Source organism: Anolis sagrei, chromosome X (genome assembly GCF_037176765.1).
Source record: "Anolis sagrei isolate rAnoSag1 chromosome X, rAnoSag1.mat, whole genome shotgun sequence".
In the NCBI taxonomy this organism is placed as follows: Eukaryota; Metazoa; Chordata; class Lepidosauria; order Squamata; family Dactyloidae; genus Anolis; species Anolis sagrei.
The window spans coordinates 7,928,325-7,949,026 of record NC_090034.1 but is presented as its reverse complement, the minus strand read 5'-3'; the positions used below and the strand labels follow the sequence as shown (position 1 = coordinate 7,949,026).

Here is a 20,702-nt window from a genome sequence, read left to right as displayed (position 1 = left end):
AAGGGCGGCAGAATGAAGGAATTCAGCAGTACTGTTGAGATGAATGGTTTATGTTGGCACAGGCTTTTATGGCTATTGATCCACTTCTTCATAGGCATCTGACACCCCTTTCAGGCACCAGGTGACCCATCTCAGCAAACTTGTTTGTAAACACAACTGAACCCTCCATCCTCCTCCTTACCGTCTAACTCCAAAGTGTCGTAACCAATGCTGTCATTGTCTTCTTCAGTCAGGCTGGAATTAAAGAAGATACAAGACAGTAGTTTTTCTCTTTCTCTTTCCTTTTCAAAACACATCCCAGCATTCAGCAACAAGGAGAAGAAGGCTTAGAACAGAGACCTCTCCAATGTAGGAAGCTGGCTCGAGGTTAACAGGCGCATGGAGACAGGTGGTGCCAACAGAGAAGATTTAAGGTTGGGGAAGGTACCATTCAGAAAGGAGGGATGCTGCGAGGAGGGCAGCAGATCAACCCAAAGCTTCTAAGGAAGGAGACATCTCCCCTCGCCCTGCGTGATGGGAAGCGGGCAGAGCAGAAGCATTTCAGGTCTCAACTACTTCAGGTGCCTTCTTCGCGCCTGGCATCGCTTGATTCAGAACTATTTCAGAAAGGTATGCACAGGCTTAGAAGCTCCATTGCCTTTAGCTATCCACAGTGGGATGTTTCACAGATGTGAACTTCAAGAGAATGTATTTCTGGACTTCCAGGAGGAGTATCCCCAATCTGAAAGGCTTAGGAAGGGAATCATTTTGGATTTTGGAATGGTATCTTGAAAGTGGGAGCCAACATTTGTCTGTGTTTGATATACAGCTTGTTTGCATAACCTGGAGTTTATTTTGCGTACAGTATTTGAATTAAAGCTGTGCATGAAACAAAGTCTGTGTACCAGACATTAAAGATGTCACCATTTCAGTGGACAGTTTTGGGTTGTAAATTATATTGGAGCATGCTAGGAATCAGTGTGTGTGTATATGTGTGTGTGAACTGTAAAATAAGGAGCAGAAGCTGATTGGTCGGGCAATCCCCGGGGAGCAGGCTGAGCCTGGGACTTTTGGATGCTGTTACTGTTTTGTTCAGGCTATGAGGTGCACAGAGAGTGAGGAAGAGTGAAGCAGAGAGAGACAGAGTTTGGAGTGTGCTCTCGCTTCATGAGCTGCTGAAGGAGTTTATCCACATGGACAAAGAAGGACCATTTTAAATCTCTCATAAAAGGACATTATGTGAGTTGATGCAACTGATCACATTGTACATATGTTCTTCTGAACAACAAAGCATAAACTACTTGTTATTTACTGTTCACCTGCGTGGCATATTTTCTTTCTCTGGCAAGGCAGTGTGTGGACTGATCAAACGTGAACTACAGGTGGTTTATTTTACATGACGCCACAAAGTATTATGGAATTCCAAACAAAGGATTCTCAATATATTATTTAATAATAATAATAATAATAATAATAATAATAGAACTGCAAAGACTATGGCACAATACAGTAAAGGTGGTCCCAGTGGTGATTGGCACATTGAGTGCAGTGCCTCAAGACCTTGGCCTGCACTTAAAAACAATCAGCGCTGACAAAATTACCATCTGTCAGCTGCAAAAGGCCACTCTACTAGGATCTGCACACATTATTATACATCACACAGTCCTAGACACTTGGGAAGGGTTCGACGTGTGATCCAATACAACAGCTAGTGATCTTGTTTGCTGTGCACTACTCTTGTTTTGTTTCAAATAATAATAATAATAATAATAATAATAATAATAAGCAGATGAAACAATAGATCACATCCTCAGCTGCTGCAAGAAGATCGCGCAGACAGACTACAAGCAGAGGCACAACACTGTTGTTCAGATGATTCATTGGAACTTGTGCAACTAATACTATCTGCCTGCAACAAAGAACTGGTGGGATCACAAGCCGGAAAAAGTTACAGAGAATGAACACGCCAAACTCCTCTGGGACTTCCGGATTCAGACAGACAAGAGTTTTGGAGCATAATACTCCTGACCTCACAATCATGTTAAAAACAAAGTATGGATCATCGATGTCACAATCCCAGGTGACAACAGGATTGCAGAGAAACAACAGGAAATGCTGACATGATATGAGGATTTAAAAATCGAACTGCAAAGACTCTGGCACAAACCAGTAAGGGTGGTCCCAGTGGTGATTGGCAAACTGGTGATACAATGCCTAAAGACCTTGGCCTGCACTTAAAAACAATCAGCGCTGACAAAATTACCATCTGTCAGCTGCAAAAGGCCACCCAACTCGGATCTGCACACATTATTATACATCACACAGTCCTAGACACTTGGGAAGGGTTCGACGTGTGATCCAATACAACAGCTAGTGATCTTGTTTGCTGTGTACTACTCTTGTTGAGTATATAATAATAATAATAATAATAATAATAAATACAACAACCAGCAGAGTGTCTGCTGTGGACTCATCTTGTTGTGTTTTAAATAATAATAATAATAATAATAATAATAATAATAATAATAATGTATGTGCCAGTTTTTTCTCCTTTCTCTTACCCTCTTTTTCTTCTCTTTGTAATAATACCTTAATACCTTGAATATATATATATATATATATATATATATATATATATATATATATATAAAACTGCACATGCTTAAGGCTCTATTTGATCCGGCACCTGTTCTTTTCTTTTCCTTTCTCTTCTCTTCTTCTTTGAAAAAGAAAACCCACAATGCATGCAAAATGTCACCAGTTCACCAGTGGCAATACTTCCATCTAAGGGAAGTATTTTCAGGTACAGTACAAGCCCAGGAAAAATTGGAGTTGCCCTCGTCACCTTGTCAAATGCAATCAGAAGCATTCTGACAATTCCATATATTCCTCCCCCAGCCCAAAGCAGCAGCGAGGGAAAATATATATAATGACAGTCACCATCTCAAAGCAGTACGGCATCCATGGCTAACTCAGCCATCTCCCAACATGCTTTGTAGCCACAGCAATGGGTTTCATCATGCACCTCTTTTAATAACAGGAGTTGCAGGAAACCCAGAGTCTGCAGTTTGCCCATATCTTACATCTGGAAGCACCCACCTGCTATGGGGAGCATCTTCTTTGGAACGCCGGAGTATGGAGTCATTCCCTGGTGGCTCTGGGGTTGTGGACATGATGCTGGGGTTGCGATTCCGCAGCGTTTGCTGTATTTTGAGAAGGAAGAAGACGTAAGACACATAACATACACATAAAAGGCCTAAAAAGGCAATGTTCAATTCAGTTCTGACCTCACTTTCCAAAGCCTCTGAGAAAGAAGCATGTTTTTAGGTTTGCCCAAAAATGCAGGTGTGGGCTTTTCACCTTACGGACAAGCATCCCGGGCTCTGAGGATTACCTGGGAAGGAATCCCACTGGAGCGTTGCAGTGCACCCACATACCTGGGAGTCACTCTGGACCGTGCCCTGACTTACAAGAAGCACTGCCTGAACATCAAGCAAAAAGTGGGCGCTAGAAACAACATCATATGAAAGCTGACTGGCACAACCTGGGGATCACAACCAGACACAATGAAGACATCTGCCCTTGCGCTTTGCTACTCTGCTGCTGAATTCGCATGCCCAGTGTGGAATACATCTCACCACGTGGATGTGGTTCTTAATGAGACATGCCACAGTATCACAGAATGTCTACACCCAACGTTGCTGGAGAAATGATACTGCTTATCCAGTATTGCACCACCTGACATCTGTTGGGAAGTATCAGCCTGTAATGAAAGAACCAAGGCATTGACATCTCTGGCCTGTCTTTTGTTTGGATTACAGCCAGCAAGCCAGTGCAAGAAAATCAAGAAATCGTTCCTAAGACCTACAGAGATACTTGCAGGAACATCTCAGCAAGCAAGAGCCCAAAAGTGGCAGGCTAAAACCTGGAACCTCAAGCCATGGCTGAGACTGGATGAGAAACTCCCTCCTGGGCACACAGATGACTGGACGACTTGGACGGCACTGAACAGACTGAGCTCTGGCACCACAAGATGCAGAGCCAACCTTAAGAAATGGGGATACAAAGTGGAGTCCACAACGTGCAAGTGTGATGAAGAACAAACCACAGACCACTGACTACAATGCGGCCTGAGCCCTGCCACATGCACAATGGAGGACCTTCTCACAGCCACACCAGAGGCATTCCAAGTGGCCAGCTTCTGGTCAAAGGACATTTAGCATAATGCCATCGCATAACTTTGCTTGTGGTATCTCTATCTTTTAACTGCAACCTCAAGTTGCTTCTGACACGATAAATAAATATGTCTGCCCACCCTCCTTTTTCCTTTTTGTCCTCAGCACTAGGATTGAGACACTGGCAAAGGAGGACTAGAGAAGCACAACCTCTCGGTGTGGTATTGCATCCTAATATCTATAGTAACTGGGACTGTGGCATAGCTGGCTGGGAGTCAGTTTCATTAAGATCACTAGTGACCAAAAGGTCATGAGTTTGAAGCCACCCCGGGGCGGAGTGAGCTTCCAAACAATTTATGCAGCTTGCTGTTGACCTTTGTAGCCCGAAAGACAATTGCATCTGTCAAGTAGGAAATTTAGGTACTGTTTATGCGGGCAGAGTGAGCTTCCGACCAATTTGTGTAGCTTGCTGCTGACCTTTGCAGCCTGAAAGACAGTTACATCTGTCAAGTAGGAAATTTAGGTACTGTTTATGTGGGCAGAGCGAGCTTCTGACCAATTTGTGTAGCTTGCTGTTGACCTTTGCTGCCCAAAAGACAGTTGCATCTGTCAAGTAGGAAATTTAGGTACCGCTTATGCGGGGAGACTAATTTACGACGCCATAAAAATCTCCAGCAAGCATGCAAAGAATGAGGAAGTACTTCAACAGTGTCACAATTGGATGGTGAAGTGACAGCTCCTCTGGTGGCCAGAATACCCTCATGAAAAAGCTGGAATGTTAAATAGCCTCTGTATGTCTGTCTATATATGTTGTGTGTCTATGGCATTGAATGTTTGCCAAGTATATGTACATTGTAATCCGCCCTGCGTCCCCTGCGGGGTGAGAAGGGCAGAATATAAATATTGTAAATAAATAAATAAAATAAACAACACAATAAAGCTGGGAAAAAGACGGGTTCAATTCTAGCCCACCCAACTGTAGCCACATGTATCGGTTCACAACAAACAAGGAAACAGGGGGGAAAATCAGGTAAGCCTTACCTGTGACCTTGTTCTCATATGTTGCCCTCCCCTCCACCCCAATCTATAAGCTTGGTCACCAGAATGGAAATTATTCAAATGGAAATTGGTGTAAAATGTCAAAATGTCAGAGCTATTCCTAGACATTTTGCTGCATGACACGTAAATAGTGCTCACCAGCAAATGTGCTGCCTAAATCCACAAGTTAAGATGCCTCACACCAAAACCAGGCAAGTTAGATGTCTCAAGCATCTCTCCCTAACATTCACATCCAATTATGAATGTATGACTGTCAATATGCAGCCTTTCCCAGGCCTGAGGTAGACATCTCAATCTGCCAACGGTAGAGACGGCCCTGCAAGGCAGCTTCCTAAAGAATCCAAGCCCAAGGAGTGAGTGTTTCGACTCCACAGACCAATATCTTCTTGCTTTGATGCCTTGCCAATAATATCAGTATGCGTCTGGCTGGACGTCTCTTCCAAAGTTTCTGACAGCTTGCTCAACCCAAAGCTATGATTTACATAATGGCTAATGAGTTGCTCCTCCACCCTGATGTTCAATCCCCTGAAGTCAATTTTATGTTTTCGTCTGCCCAGAGCACAGAGGTGGTTATTCTATTTATATTGATTTATCTGGTATGCCAATGCCAGATCTTTCCACCTTCTGCAAAACACCATACAGCAAAACATACTGTAAAATAAAACAGCAATGTACAGCACTATTATAAAAGAAAGAGAAAGGTAAAAAGCTTTCAAGGCAAGAGAGGCTTCAATAAGTAGAAGTAAACACTTGAGCATGCTTCGGAGGATGGTGCAGATCCACCAAGGACTGCTTGGGGAATCTGTAGTTTGATAGCATGAGGCAGCATTTCCCAACCTGGCAGTCGGGACCTCTGGGAGGGTCGTGAGGAGGAGTCAGAGGGGTCGCCAAAGACCATCAGAAAAAATATATATCTGACCAAAAATTAACAAAATGAAGTTCAACGAAGACAAATGCAAGATACTCCACTTAGGCAGGAAAAACGAAATGCAAAGATACAGAATGGGGGACAATGCCTTGCTCGAGAGCAGTACGTGTGAAAATGATCTTGGAGTCCTCGTGGACAACAAGTTAAACATGAGCCAACAATGGGATGTGGCGGCAAAAAAACCCAATGGGATTTTGGCCTGCATCAAGAGGAGCATAGTGTCTAGATCTAGGGAAGTAATGCTATCCCTCTATTCTGCTCTGGTTAGACCACACCTGGAATATTGTGTCCAATTCTGGGCACCACAATTCAAGAGAGATATTGACAAGCTGGAATGTGTCCAGAGGAGGGCGACTAAAATGAACAAGCCCTATGAGGAGCGGCTTAAGGAGCTGGGCATGTTTAGCCTGAAGAAGAAAAGGCTGAGAGGAGACATGATAGCCATGTATAAATATGTGAGAGGAAGCCACAGGGAGGAGGGAGCAAGCTTGTTTTCTGCTTCCCTGGAGACTAGGACGCGGAACAATGGCTTCAAACTACAAGAGAGGAGATTCCATCTGAACATGAGGAAAAACTTCCTGACTGTGAGAGCCGTTCAGCAGTGGAACTCTCTGTCCCGGAGTGTGGTGGAGGCTCCTTCTTTGGAAGCTTTTAAACAGAGGCTGGATGGCCATCTGTCAGGGGTTTGAATGCAATATTCCTGCTTCTTGGCAGAATGGGGTTGGACTGGATGGCCCATGAGGTCTCTTCCAACTCTTTGATTCTATGATTCTATGGTTGCTGGCTTGCCATGATGTTTATTTATTTGCAGGAAAGAAGGAGAGGAGACCTTCCTTTGCTTGCTGCCTTGCAATCAGATATCATTCCTTTTCGCATTCTTTTCTTTACAGTTCCTTGTGTTTTTGCAATCCATAAGCCTAAGAAGGGAGGGGAGGGGACACAAGGTTTTGGCAATTGCCAGCCGATCCATTTTCTCCCCTGGCTGGATGCATTCCCATAATCTCACAAGGTAGACATCCTATTACCCAGCAATGTGATCGCGAGCACAGCGGGTGCCGTGAGTTACAGAGGGAATGATCTTGCGGAGTGTGAGCGAAAGGCCCTCGGAAGGACACAGAAACACCTGGCTGGGAGACTGCAAGAGATGCTGGCCCCTGGAAATGAAAAGCATTGTCTGATGGGAGCATACATTATTCTTCCTAGGATTGTCATCGCAACACGGAACGTGCTCCCAATGGAAACAGCTAACAATAGTCATTGAGAAGCGAGGACGTATAAAAATAGAGCAGATAGCGCTGAAGCAAGTATTGTTGGGTTTGAGTCAACGGTGTTTTCTGGAGCAGATGCTGGAAGTCAGGAAAACCTTATTCCAATGTTTCTCAAACTTCCTAATGCCGCGACCCGTGAATGCAGTTCCTCATATTGTGGTGACCCCCAACCATAAAATTATTTTCGTTGTTACTTCATAACTTTGCTACTGTTATGAATTGTCATGTAAATACATGATATGTAGGATGGATTTTCATTCACTGGACCAAATTTGGCACAAATACCTGATCCGCCCAGATTTGAATACTGGTGGGGTTGAGGGAGGGATTGATTTTATAATTTGGGAGTTGTAGTTGCTGGGATTTATAGTTCACCTATAATCAAAGAGCATTCTGAACTCCACCAGCGATGGAATTGAACCAAACTTGGCACATAGAGCCCCCATGACCAGCAAAAAAATACTAGAGGTCTTTGGGGAAAATTCATCTTGAGAGGCCAGCCAATCACAGCAGAGGATGGCTTTTGGTGGGAAGATTCACCGTCTGTTTCCAAAATGGAAGAGTACAACAGGCAGAGAGATCTTCAGCCTTCTCTGCCAAAGGGGTTCCTAAGACCATCAGAAATGTATGTTTTCTGATGGTCTTTGGAGACTCTTCTGAAACCCCCTTGCAACCCCCCCCCCCAAAGGGTCTCGACCCGCAGGTTGAGAAACACTGCTTCAAGTGATAAGGTCCATAACTTGAATAAAGGAAGGCATTTAAGGCTTGAGATTACAGATTGACAAATCCTTGCAGTTGGGGGAATTGTGGTTCACCTAAATCCAGAGAGCTCCCATGACCAACAGAAAATACTGGAAGGGTTTTGTGGTCATTGACCTTGAGTTTTGGAGTTGTAGTTCACCTACATCCAGAGGGCACTGTGGACTCAAACAATGTTGGCTCTGGACCAAACTTGGCACGAATACACAATATGCCCAAGTGTGAACAAACTTGGCCCACAGAACTCCCATGACCAACAGAAAATACTAGAAGAGTTTGGTGGGCATTCACCTCCATCCAGAGAGCACTGTGGACTCAAACAATGATGGATCTGGACCTTACTTACTTTGGCGATCCCTCGTTGGCCAAGTAGGATAGTCTTCCAGGATCAGAATTCTTGTGAGTCCCCACGACAAGGTGACAGTCCATCGAGGGGGGATGGATCTGGACCAAACTTGGCACAAATATTCAGTTTGCCCAAATATTCAATATGCCCAAATATGAACACTAGTGGACTTTGGGGGAAAGAGACCATGACATTTGGGAGTTGTAGTTGCTGGGATTTATAGTTCACCTACAATCAAAGAGCATTCTGAACTCTACCAACGGTGGAATTGAACCAAACTTGGCACACAGAACTCCCACGACCAACAGAAAATACTGGAAGGGTTTGGTGGGCATTGACCTTGAATTTTCGAGTTGTAGTTCACCTGCATCCAGACAGCAGTGTGGACTCAAAACAATGATGTATCTGGACCAAACTTGGCACAAATACTTAAAATCCCAAATTTGAATACTAGTGTAGTTTGGGGGAAATAGACGTTGACATTTGGAAGTTATAGTTGCTGGGAGTTATAATTCACCTACAATCATAGAGTATTCTGAACTACACCAATGACTGAATTGGGCCAAACTTCCCGCACAGAACCCCCATGACCAACAGAAAATAGTGGAATGGTTCGGTGGGCATTGACCTTGATTTTTAGAGTCGTAGTTCACCTACATCCAGAGAACACTGTGAACTCAAAGAGAATTCTGAACTCCACCAAAGATAGAATTGGACCAAACATCCGACTCAGAACCCTCATGCCTTGAATGGACTTGCTGGTGTAAAACTCCCTCCAGCTTTGCATGCTCTCCCTCACCAGCACATGTGTACCACACTGCCATGCGCCAAGCACACCTGTTCTCCCTTCCCCACTTGGAGACTCAGAAACAACCCTCCCCTTGTTTAAGGCTCTGGCCAATCACAGCAGAGGATGGCCTTTGGTGGGAAGATTGACCGTCTGTTTCCAAAACGGAAGGGAACGACAGGCGGAGAGATCTTCATCCTTCTCTGCCAAAGGGGTTCCTAAGACCATCAGAAATGTATGTTTTCTGATGGTCTTTGGTGACCCCTCTGAAACCCCCTGGCAACCCCCCCAGGGGTCCCGACCCCCAGGTTGAGAAACACTGCTTTAAGTGATAAGATCCATAACTTGAATAAAGAAAGGCATTTTTTAAGGCTTGAGGTTGTTGTTGTTGTTCATTCGTTCAGTCGTCTCCGACTCTTCGTGACCTCATGGACCAGCCCACGCCAGAGCTCCCTGTCGGCCGTTACCACCCCCAGCTCCCTCAAGGTCAGTCCAGTCACTTCAAGGATGCCATCCACCCATCTTGCCCTTGGTCGGCCCCTCTTCAGATTGACAAATCCTTACAGTTTGCAGCAATATGGAAATCAGAATGGACTCAAATTCCCTCCCTGGTCCCGTAGCCTTATCCCACAGGGAAGGTCATGCATGGGGTGCCCCACCAGTTCCTTACAATTTTGCCAACTTTGCAGCTGCCCACTGAGTTGCTGATGGAAACAGGATTAGAGGAATTGGTGTCGGCGTGGCTGCTGCTGGTGTCACATCGGTCATCGTCATGTCCTCGGACCGCTGAGCTCACAAATGACAGAAAAGGATGGAGTCAGGAGGGATGAAAGATACCTGAGATATTGGCATTAGGGTCTGCTTCGGTGGAAATAATGGTGTGCAAACAAGATTCCTAACACATGCGATTATTGCTTTGGGTTGGTGTGCACTTCTCTCCCCGCCTCCCATGATGCCGTCTATTTCTAGCTCTTCCCTGACACAAGGCGTTCTTTTTTTGCTTTCTGATCCTGCCTGACTCATTTCTCTTTGTTTCAAAAGAAAAATCAAAACCAGGTCACAACAACACCCTTTGAAAATTGGAACCAAATCACTCTCTTTAGGACTACAGCTCCCAATGGCTCTAACCATTGACTAAGAATGATTGGAAGTGGAGTCCAAAACACATGGAGCAAGGCCAATTTGGAGAAGCAATGGGCAAACCTTAGAGAGCATAGGGTTGCTGTGAGTTTTTCAGGCTGTATGGCTATGTTCCAGAAGCATTCTCTCCTGACGTTTCACCCACATCTATGGCAGGCATCCTCAGAGGTTGTGAGGTCTGTTGGAAAGTAAATAAGTGAGGTTTATATATCTGTGGAATAATGTCCAGGGTGGGAGAAAGAACTCTTGTCTGCTTGAGGTACGTGTGAATGTTGCAATTGGCCACCTTGATTATTTATTTTTTATTTATTATTTATTTACGGCATTTATATGCCGCCCTTCTCACCCCGAAGGGGACTCAGAGCGGCTTACAATATATATTTTCATACAATATATTATATTAATAATATAGTACAATATCAGTATATATTACTATATTGCACTATACTATTATATTGTAATATTTTTTAGTAATATTACATGTAATGTAAATATATAATTATAATTATAATATTGAATATAATTGTATAATAATTGATTAGCATTAAATGCAGGGGCGGCTCAACCTATTACGCAAAGTAAGCATTTGCAGTATTGTTGATTTTGACCTTGACATATACGAGTTGTAGTTACTGGGATGTATAGTTCACCTACAATCAAAGAGCATTCTGAACTCCACCAATGATGGAACTGAACCAAATATGGCACACATAACTCCCACGACAAACAGAAAATACATATCAGTGATTGGTTGTGGGGGGGGGGGGGGGGTGCCAAAATACTGTTTGCTTACTGTTGAAAATTACCTAGGGCCACCTCTGATTGAATGGCTTGCAGTTTCAAAGCCTGGCTGGTTGCTGCCTGGGGGAATCCTTTGTTGGGAGGTGTTAGCTGGCTCAGATACCATGCAGCTGTGGACAAGTCTACCCAGGGACCGTCAAACGTCGCACCCAAACACAAATCAAGGAACATGAAATGCACTGCAGACTAATTCAACCAGAGAAGTCAGCCATAGCAGAGCACCTGATGAACCAACCTGGACACAGCATATTATTTGAGAACACAGAAATGCTGGACCACTCTCACAACCACCATGTCAGACTACACAGAGAAGCCATTGAAATCCATAAGAAGCATGTGGACAGTCTCAACAAAAGGAAGAAGCCATGAAAATGAACAAAAATCTGGTTACCAGTATTTTAAAAACTCAGGATAGTAAGACTAAAAAAACAGAGGGATTCCAGACAGGAAACAATCAGGGCCAGCTAACACCTCCCAACAAAGGATTCACCCAGGCAGGAAGCAGCCAGGATTTGAAACTGCAGGCCATTGAATGCTAAGCAACATGGTCAATTGCAATGTTTACACTTGCCTCAAGCAGACAAGAGTTCTTTCTCCCACCCTGGACATTATTCCACAGATATTAAAAAAAAAAACCCTCTAAAATCAGAACAGTAGATAAAGAGCAAGACTCAAAAAGCAGAGGGATTCCAGACAAGAATCAATCAGGGCCAGCTAACACCTCCCAACAAAGGATTCCCCCAGGCAGCAACCAGTTAGGCCTTGAAAGTACAGGCCATTGAATGCTAATTGTGGTCAACTGCAATGTTTACACTTGCCTCAAGCAGACAAGAGTTCTTTATCCCACCCTGGACATTATTTCACAGCTAGCATCTCCCAACAATGGATTCCCCCAGGCAGGAAACAGCCGGGCTTTGAAGCTGCAAGACCATTCAATAATAACAATTGTTGTTATTATTATTATTATTAATAAAAGATTTCAGCCAGCATTGGAAAACAATAAACATCGATAAAATCACGATCTGTCAACTGCAAAAGGCCACCTTACTTGGATCTGTGCGCATCATTCGAAAATACATCACACAGTCCTAGATGCTTGGGAAGTGTTCAGCTTGTGATTTTGTGATACGAAATCCAGCATAGAGATCTCATTTGCAGTTTCATACTGTGCTTTTGTGTCAGTAAAATAATATTAATAATATTAATAATAATAATAATAATAATAATAATCTTTATACTGCTCTGTCAGGGCGGTTTCCAAACAACATCACCAAAACATACAAAGTAAACAGCACGACATAATGCTAATCAAGGTGGCCAATTGCAATATTCACACATACCTCAAGCAGACAAGTGTTCTTTCTCTTGCCTAGTTTCCAACAGACCTCACAACCTCTGAGGATGCCTGCCGTAGATGTGGGTGAAACGTCAGGAGAGAATGCTTCCGGAACATGTGCCAAACAGCCTGAAAAACTCACAGCAACCCAGTGATTCCGTCTATGAAAGCCTTCGGCAATATATCTTATCAGAAGTATGTAATTATTATTTCAAATCCTGCTCTTGAGTGAATGATTTCCCCAAACCCAACGATCAACACAAATCCAACAGGTCATTTTGAAGATGCGATAAGGAATTCTTTGCTTAATCACATCTGCCACCTGAGCACCAGGAGACAGATGGCAATTAATTTGCTTCAAAATGCTCTCTCGGTTTCTGCTTATCCCACTCTCTGCTGGGACTGGTGGTAAGAGTCTCTTTACACAGAAGTCTCAAAGGCTTTGGCTCTTGGATTGATTTGGACTCAGAACCAGAGCAATCTGATATGAGAAGAGTCCTGAGGTGGGAAGGAGTCTTGGTTCAAATACAGTGGGGAAAAGGGTATTTAGTCAGATAGCAATTGTACAAATTCTCCGACTTAAAAAGATGAGAGAGGCCTGTCATTGACATCATAGGTAGACCTCAACTATGAGAGACAACATGAGAAAACACATCCAGAAAAATCGTATTGTCTGATTTTTAACAAATTTATTTGCAAATTATGGTAGAAAATAAATATTTGGTCACTTACAAACAAGCAAAATTTCTGGGTCTCACAGACAGGCTTCTCTGTCCTCCACCCATTACCTGTAGTAATGGCACCTATTTGAACTTGTTCTCAGTATAAAAGACACCTGTCCACAACCTCAAGCAGTCATACACCAAACTCCACAATGGTGAAGGCCAAAGAGCTGTCGAAGGACACCAGAAACAAAATGATCGCCCTGCACCAGACTGGGAAGACTGAATCTGCCATAGGCAAGCAGCTTGGAGTGAAGGATCAAGAATTAGAAAATGGAAGAGATACAAGAGATACAAGACCACTGAGAATCTCCCTCAATCTGGGGCTCCACGCAAGATCTCACCCCGTGGGGTCAAAATCATCACCCCTACCATCAGTAACTAAGGAGGCTGTCAAGGTCCTGAACCGGTACTTGGCCGCTGTAACGGTCTGGATGAGGGCGAACAAATTGAAACTGAATCCAGGCAAGACAGAGATACTCCTGGTCAGTCGTAAGGCCGAACAGGGCATAGGGTTACAGCCTGTGTTGGACGGGGTTACACTCCCCCTGAAGACGCAGGTTCGCAGCTTGGGAGTGACCCTGGACTCATTGCTGAGCCTGGAACCCCAGGTTTCGGCGGTGACCAGGGGAGCATTCGCACAGTTAAAACTTGTGTGCCAGCTGCGCCCGTACCTTGGGAAGTCTGACTTGGCCACGGTAGTCCACGCGCTGGTTACATCCCGTATAGACTACTGCAACACTCTCTACGTGGGGTTGCCTATGAAGACTGCTCGGAAGCTACAAATGGTCCAACTATCGGCAGCCAGGTTGTGAACAGGAGCGGCACTCAGGGAGCACACCACTCCTCTGTTGCGCCAGCTCCACTGGCTGCCAATTTGCTACCGGGCACAATTCAAAGTGCTGGCTTTAGCCTTTAAAGCCCTAAATGGTTCTGGCCCGACCTATCTGTCCGAACGCACCACCCCCTATGAACCAGTTAGGACATTAAGATCGTCCGGAGAGGCCCTGCTCTCGATCCCGCCGGCCTCACAAGCACGGCTGGTGGGACCGAGAGACAGGGCCTTCTCAGTGGTGGCCCCTCGGCTGTGGAACACCCTTCCCGCAGATATTAGATCGGCCCCCTCCCTGCTGGCGTTCAGGAGAAGAGTAAAGACCTGGCTCTTTGAACAGGCGTTTAATTAAGCAGTGCAACCAATTGATTGATCTTGGAACTTGGAATAATGGACGAGGAGATCGGATTATGACTTTATTGATGAGACGTGATGGATTAGTTATTTGGATGTATTGATGTTATATTGATGTACTGATGTATTGTTATATTGATGTAGTTGCCTTAGTTACTGTTTTAAATGCTAATGTTGTGCACTTTGTATATTGACCTGGCTGTAAACCGCACTGTAAGTCGCCTACGGGCTGAGAGAGTGCGGTATACAAATAAAGTAAGTAAATAAATAAATAAAGAACAGTGAGCAAAAACCCCAGAACCACACGGGGGAACCTAGTTAATGACCTGCAGAGAGCTGGGACCAACATAACAAAGGCTACCATCAGTAACGCACGACGCCATTGCAAGGGACTCAGATCCTGCAGTGCCAGACGTGTCCCTCTACTTAAGCCGGGGCCGACTGAAGTTTGCTAGAGAGCATTTGGATGATCCAGAAGAGTATTGGGGGAATATCATATGGTCAGATGAAACCAAAGTAGAACTGTTTGGCTGAAACACAACTTGTCGTGTTTGGAGGAGAAAGAATGCTGAGTTGCATCCAAAGAACACCATACCTACTGTGAAGCATGGGGCAACATCATGCCCCCCCCCCAACCTCATGTATCATGAGATTTGGAGTGCAAACCTCTTTCCATCAACACTGAAGGTGAAAGGTGGCTGAGTCTTTCAACAGGACAATGATCCCAAGCACACCGCCAGGGCAACGAAGGAAGGAGTGGCTTCGTAAGAAGCATTTCAAGGTCCTGGAGTGGCCTAGCCAGTCTCCAGATCTCAACCCTACAGAAAACTTTTGGAGGGAGTTGAAGGTCCGTGTTGCTCAGCGACAGCCCCAAAACATCACTGCTCTTGAGGAGATCTGCATGGAGGAATGGGCCAACAGACCAGCAACAGTGTGTACCAACCTTGTGAGGACTTCCAGAAAACGTTTGACCTCTGCCATTGCCAATAAGGGATATATAACAAACTATCAAGGTGAACTTTTGTTATGGACCAAATACTTATTTTCCACCGCAATTTGCAAATAAATTTGTTAAAAATCAGACAATGTGATTTTCTGGATGTGTTTTCTCATGTTGTGTGTCATAGTTGAGGTCTACCTAGGATGTCAATTACAGGCCTCTCTCATCTTTTTAAGAGAGAGAACTTGTACAATTGGTATCTGACTAAATACATTTTCCCCCCACTGTATTTCCCTGTATCAAGCTGACCTCTGGGACTAAAGTGCACCAGCCGACATGGCCTCTTGCCACGCTGGATGGGGGATTTTGAGCATCCCAGTCCAGAAACCCACTTCCTCAAGCTCTGATTTCAAGGGAAACTTAACTATATTTGCAAGCGCCTTTTGGGGAACTATTTTTGTGCTTCCCCGCCTGGTAACATTGACGAGAACAAGCTAAACAGCTTGAGCATTAAGAGGAAGACGAAGGCGACAGGGACGTGGGCTTTTTTCCCGCTGACCTTGAAAATCTGATGCCTTGCTCACACTGACGGGGGATCTTATTCTTGGCAGCTGAAAGAGGAGAGAAATCAAAATGAACTCGGGACATGTGTTAGCGTTCCCCCAGAAGAAACACCACCCACACATTCCCAACACCAAGCAGGGGCTCCATGTGCCTCCCTTGGAGGAAACAGAGAAGGTGGCACAGGATGACAGATATCATATACACCGAAATCCCCGTATTTTGAAATAATAACAGGAGTTGTATTTACACAAACAGAAGGGGATGGAACAACTTCAGGAAGCGGGGGGGGGGGGGGGGAGGGAGCCAATGTGACAGAATTACTAAAATTACTTAACAAGAGAGAGAAAGAAAGAAAATACTCTCTTTGTAATGAAGGAATTTAGAGTTGCCCAATTATGGCCAACTGGCCATGGAATTAGGGCTCAAGGAAGCACTTGGGGGGGGGGAGGGAATAATAAAAATGTGCTGTTGAAGCCGAACACCCCCTCCCCCCCCCCAAACACGGCAGCAGTCAATCACCGACAAGCCGGGCGGGGAAGGGCGGGCGGGAAATTTGAAATCTCTGTATGTGTTCTGTCTATAAAAATGCTTGCAAACTTTGTACCGGCATGCTTGTGGGTGAGCTATCCCCGCAATTGCATCCGACTCAGTTAAATCGGTCAATAAACCTCGGTGCCACTTCTTCGCCTTAGCAAGAGTCTCATTTCAATTTTTAATTTTAATAAAATTGCTGAAATCAGGCTTCTCGGACGGCTCGCCAAGGTCACAGACCCTCTTTGGTGCGGTCCTAGGGGTCTCTCTTACTGGGGAGACCCTCCTAAAGTCCGTATTGACTTCACTGTCACACGTTGGGCCTGTGAAAGAGTCTGTAGACAGGACATGTTTTCCGAATGTCTAACGGGACGCCGGGGGTGCCTCAGCTGAGAGGCCTTTCGGATTTCCCCACACAAAGTTCTTTTAAAGACTTAGAAAGTTCAACAAAGTTTTTATTGTTGCTTAAATCTTCAAAAAATCAAACAAATACTTCAAGGCTTCGAATCAACTGGTGGCTTGCTTAAATCTTGTCCACAAGGGACAGGCAACTTGCTTCATAAACTGTTTCTTCCTTCTACAAGGGAAATCCTTGACCCCTCCCTGGGCAATCTGGCTTAAGCTCTGCTGGCGTGGGGCCCCTACACCCGGTTCCAATTTGCGTTATGGCTGCCGCGAGTGGTTCTTACAAAACAGAGTCCTTTAGTAGATTTCCAAGAGGAAAGAAGGCTTTCAATTCCCAGCAAAGGCTGGCTGTAAAACCGTGGGGCTGTATTTCTCCAGCAAAGAGCTGGCTGTAGAGTTGTGGAACTAAATTCCCCAACAAAGGCTATGCTGTAGTTCTCTGTAGAGCTGTGGGACTGGATCCCCCCAGCAAAGCTGTAAAAGACGAAGCTTTCTACAGGTGGAACAGATTCACGTCCTGTACGAAAGGCTTCTCTGTGTGAACTGAACTAGAGGTTCCCCTTTTCCCCTCCTTAACCCAGAAAAAGGGGCGGAACTAAAGAACATAATGATAATTGATGGGTCATTGGCCCTATGATTGCAAACCAAGGGAAGCCACCTTATTGCAAAATGCATGGAACTTTGGAATACATGCAAACACTCAAGAAAGGAAAAGACGTTGGAGTTCCTGGTACAGTTGTACCAGTATAAATAATAATAATAATAATAATAATAATAATAATATTCAATCTTTAAGTCGTCATATCATATCAGCTTTCCCAGTTGTTTCTCTTCAATCCTGCTGTTACCTGGGATTATTATTATTATTATTATTATTATTATTATTATTATTGCTAGCTGAACCCTGCCACACATTGCTGTGGCCCAGTCTGTGTATATGTGTTTTGTGAGTTTATATGTGTGTGTGTGTATTTGTGTATACATTTGTTTGAGTGTTTATGTATGTGTGTGTGTGTGTGTGTGTATGGTTTTGCACATGTGTTGTAATGTAATTTCTGGTTTTTGGCTTTTTAAATCTCTTCTGCTGTGTTTTTTGGTGTTTTTATGAGTGATGGTCACTAGTTGACCTGATAGGTGTATTGTGTCCAAATTTGGTGTCAATTCGTCCAGTGGTTTTTGAGTTATGTTAATCCCACAAATGAACATTATTATTATTATTATTATTATTATTATTATTATTATTATTATTTTCTGTCAGTAGAATAATAATAATAATAATAAAAATCCCAGGCCACAGCAGGATTGAAGAGAAACAACTGGAAAAGTTGACATGATATGAGGATGTAAAGATCGAACTGCAAAGACTCTGGCACAATCCTCAGCTGCTACAAGAAGATCGCCCAGACAGACTACAAGCAGAGGCACAACACCATTGCTCAGATATTTCATTGGAACTTGTGCCACAAATACCATCTGACTGCGACAAAGAACTGGTGGGATCACAAGCCTGAAAAAGTTACAGAGAATGAACATGTCAAGCTACTCTGGGACTTCCGAATTCAGACTAACAGAGTTTTGGAGCACAAGACTCCTGACCTCACGATCGTGTTAAAAAACAAAGTATGGATCGTTGATGTTGCAATCCCAGGTGACAGCAGGACTGAAGAGAAACAACTGGAAAAGCAGACACGATGTGAGGATTTAAAGGTCGAACTGCAAAGACTTTGGCACAAGCCAGTAAAGGTGTTCCCAGTGGTGATCGGCACACTGGGTGCAGTGCCTAAAGACCTAGGTCTGCACTTAAAAACAATCGGCGCTGACAAAATTACCAGCTGCCAGCTGCAGAAGGCCACCTTACTGGGATCTGCACGCATGATTCACCAAAACATCACACAGTCCTAGACACTTGGGAAGTATCCAATGTGTGATCCAATACAACAGCCAGCAGAGTGATCTTGTCTGCGGTGGACTCACCTTGTTGTGTTTCAAATAATAATAATAATAATAATAATAATAATAATAATAATAATAATAATAATATCAAACTGCAAAGACTCTGGCACAAGCAAGTAAAGGTAGTCCCAATGGTGATCAGATAAAAAGGCAAATATTCAATGCCGTAAAATAGGTACAGATGGCCAATTCTCTGACACCAGAAGCAACTTGCAGTTTCTCAAGTTGCTCCTGACACGCATCCTGACTCCAGCAATCTCATCTCAGATTGGACAGTACCTGGATGCCTTTCAAGTTCATCCTTCTGAATCGGGGCTGCTCTGAGTGGAAGAACTTGCTGTCTTCTGGAGATTCCTCCGAAGTAGAGGAATCATCTGCCTCTTGGCCGTTGGTTTTGGGGCCTTGGGATTCCAAAGTCTGAGAAATCACAGTGAGGGGCAGGTTTCTTGGTAAGCTCTGGAAGAAAGAGCAAGAAGACATCCAATGAACGTTACCTCCTAATGCAATACTTTCCAAAAGTTCATTGACCACAGTTCCAGAATTATCATCTTGGGTTTGCTTCAAGGAGAACTTTGCTAGTATTAGCTCGTTGGAAGATCAGCTTTAAGGGGCTTGGAATAATAATAATAATACTAATACTAATAATAATAATTATTGAATTATTGACAAAGAAAAAACATGGCTGTGGCTCAGAAATGGAACTCTGAAAAGGGAGACAAAGGAGGGCCTGATTCTGGTAGCCCAAGAATAAGCCATTAGAGCCAATGCCATCAATGACAGATCCCAAATGTAGACTCTGCAAGGAAGTAGATGAAACAATAGATCCCATCCTCAGCTGCTGCAAGAAGATCGTGCAGACAGGCTACAAGCAGAGGCACAACACCGTTGCTCAGATGATTCATTGGAATTTGTGCCACAAATCCCATCTGCCTGCAACAAAGAACTGATGGGATCGCAAACCTAAAAAGGTTACAGAAAATGAACACGTCAAACTCCTCTGGGACTTCCAAATTCAGACAGACAAGAGTTTTGGAGCACAATACTCCTGACCTCACAATCATGTTAAAAAACAGAGTGTGGATCATCAATGTTCCAATCCCAGGTGACAGCAGAATTGAAGAGAAACAACTGGAAAAGCTGACACGATATGAGGACTTAAAGATCGAACTGCTGTCCACTGGACTATTTGAAGCTTCCGAACAGTCTTCAAAGGCAGCCCCACGTAGAGCATGTTGCAGTAGTCTATGCAGTTATTCTGAGGATTGCAATATAGCTAAAGGTAAAGGTTTTCCCCTGACATTAAGTCCAGTCGTGTCTGACTCGGGGGGTGGTGCCAAAGAGCCGGCTTTGTTCATAGACACCTCCAAGGGCCAGGCTTTAGCACAGCTGACAAATCACCAGCAATGATAAGATCTACTGACCAAAAGGTTGCCAGTTTGAAACCCCAGATTGGCATAAGCTACCGACTGTGAGCTCAGCTTACTGTTTACCTCAGCATAGAATCAATGAGTTGGAATTGAATCCGGGGAGAGACGGATGAGCTCCCTTTATCGACTCCAGTTCCTGATGCAGGGACATGAGAGAAGCCTCCCACAAGGATGATAAAAACATCAAATCATCCGGGCATCCCTGGGCAATGTCCTTGCAGATGGCCAATTCTCTCACACCAGAAGCGACTTGCAGTTTCTCAAGTCGTTCCTGACACGACAAAAAAAAATTGACTTGGAAGAGGCCTTGTGGGCCATCCAGTCCAACCCCATTCTGCCAAGAAGCAGGAAAATCACATTCAAAGCACCCCCAACAGAGGGCCATCCCGCCTCTGT

The 20,702-nt window shown here is 44.2% G+C and overlaps 1 protein-coding gene across 1 annotated transcript in view; it reads right to left on the bottom strand.

The window, feature by feature from the left end:
* The window catches only part of LOC137098020 (caspase recruitment domain-containing protein 11-like), a 129,625-nt gene that overhangs the window by 55,147 nt on the left and 53,776 nt on the right, over positions 1-20,702 (bottom strand). Inside the window, exons 9-13 of the mRNA XM_067473717.1 lie at positions 19,159-19,335; positions 15,986-16,037; positions 9,972-10,087; positions 3,079-3,182; positions 182-234 (exon numbers count right to left, since the gene is read on the bottom strand). Of these exons, the coding sequence (XP_067329818.1) occupies positions 182-234; positions 3,079-3,182; positions 9,972-10,087; positions 15,986-16,037; positions 19,159-19,335 (502 nt within the window). The remainder of the gene's footprint in view (positions 1-181; positions 235-3,078; positions 3,183-9,971; positions 10,088-15,985; positions 16,038-19,158; positions 19,336-20,702) is intronic.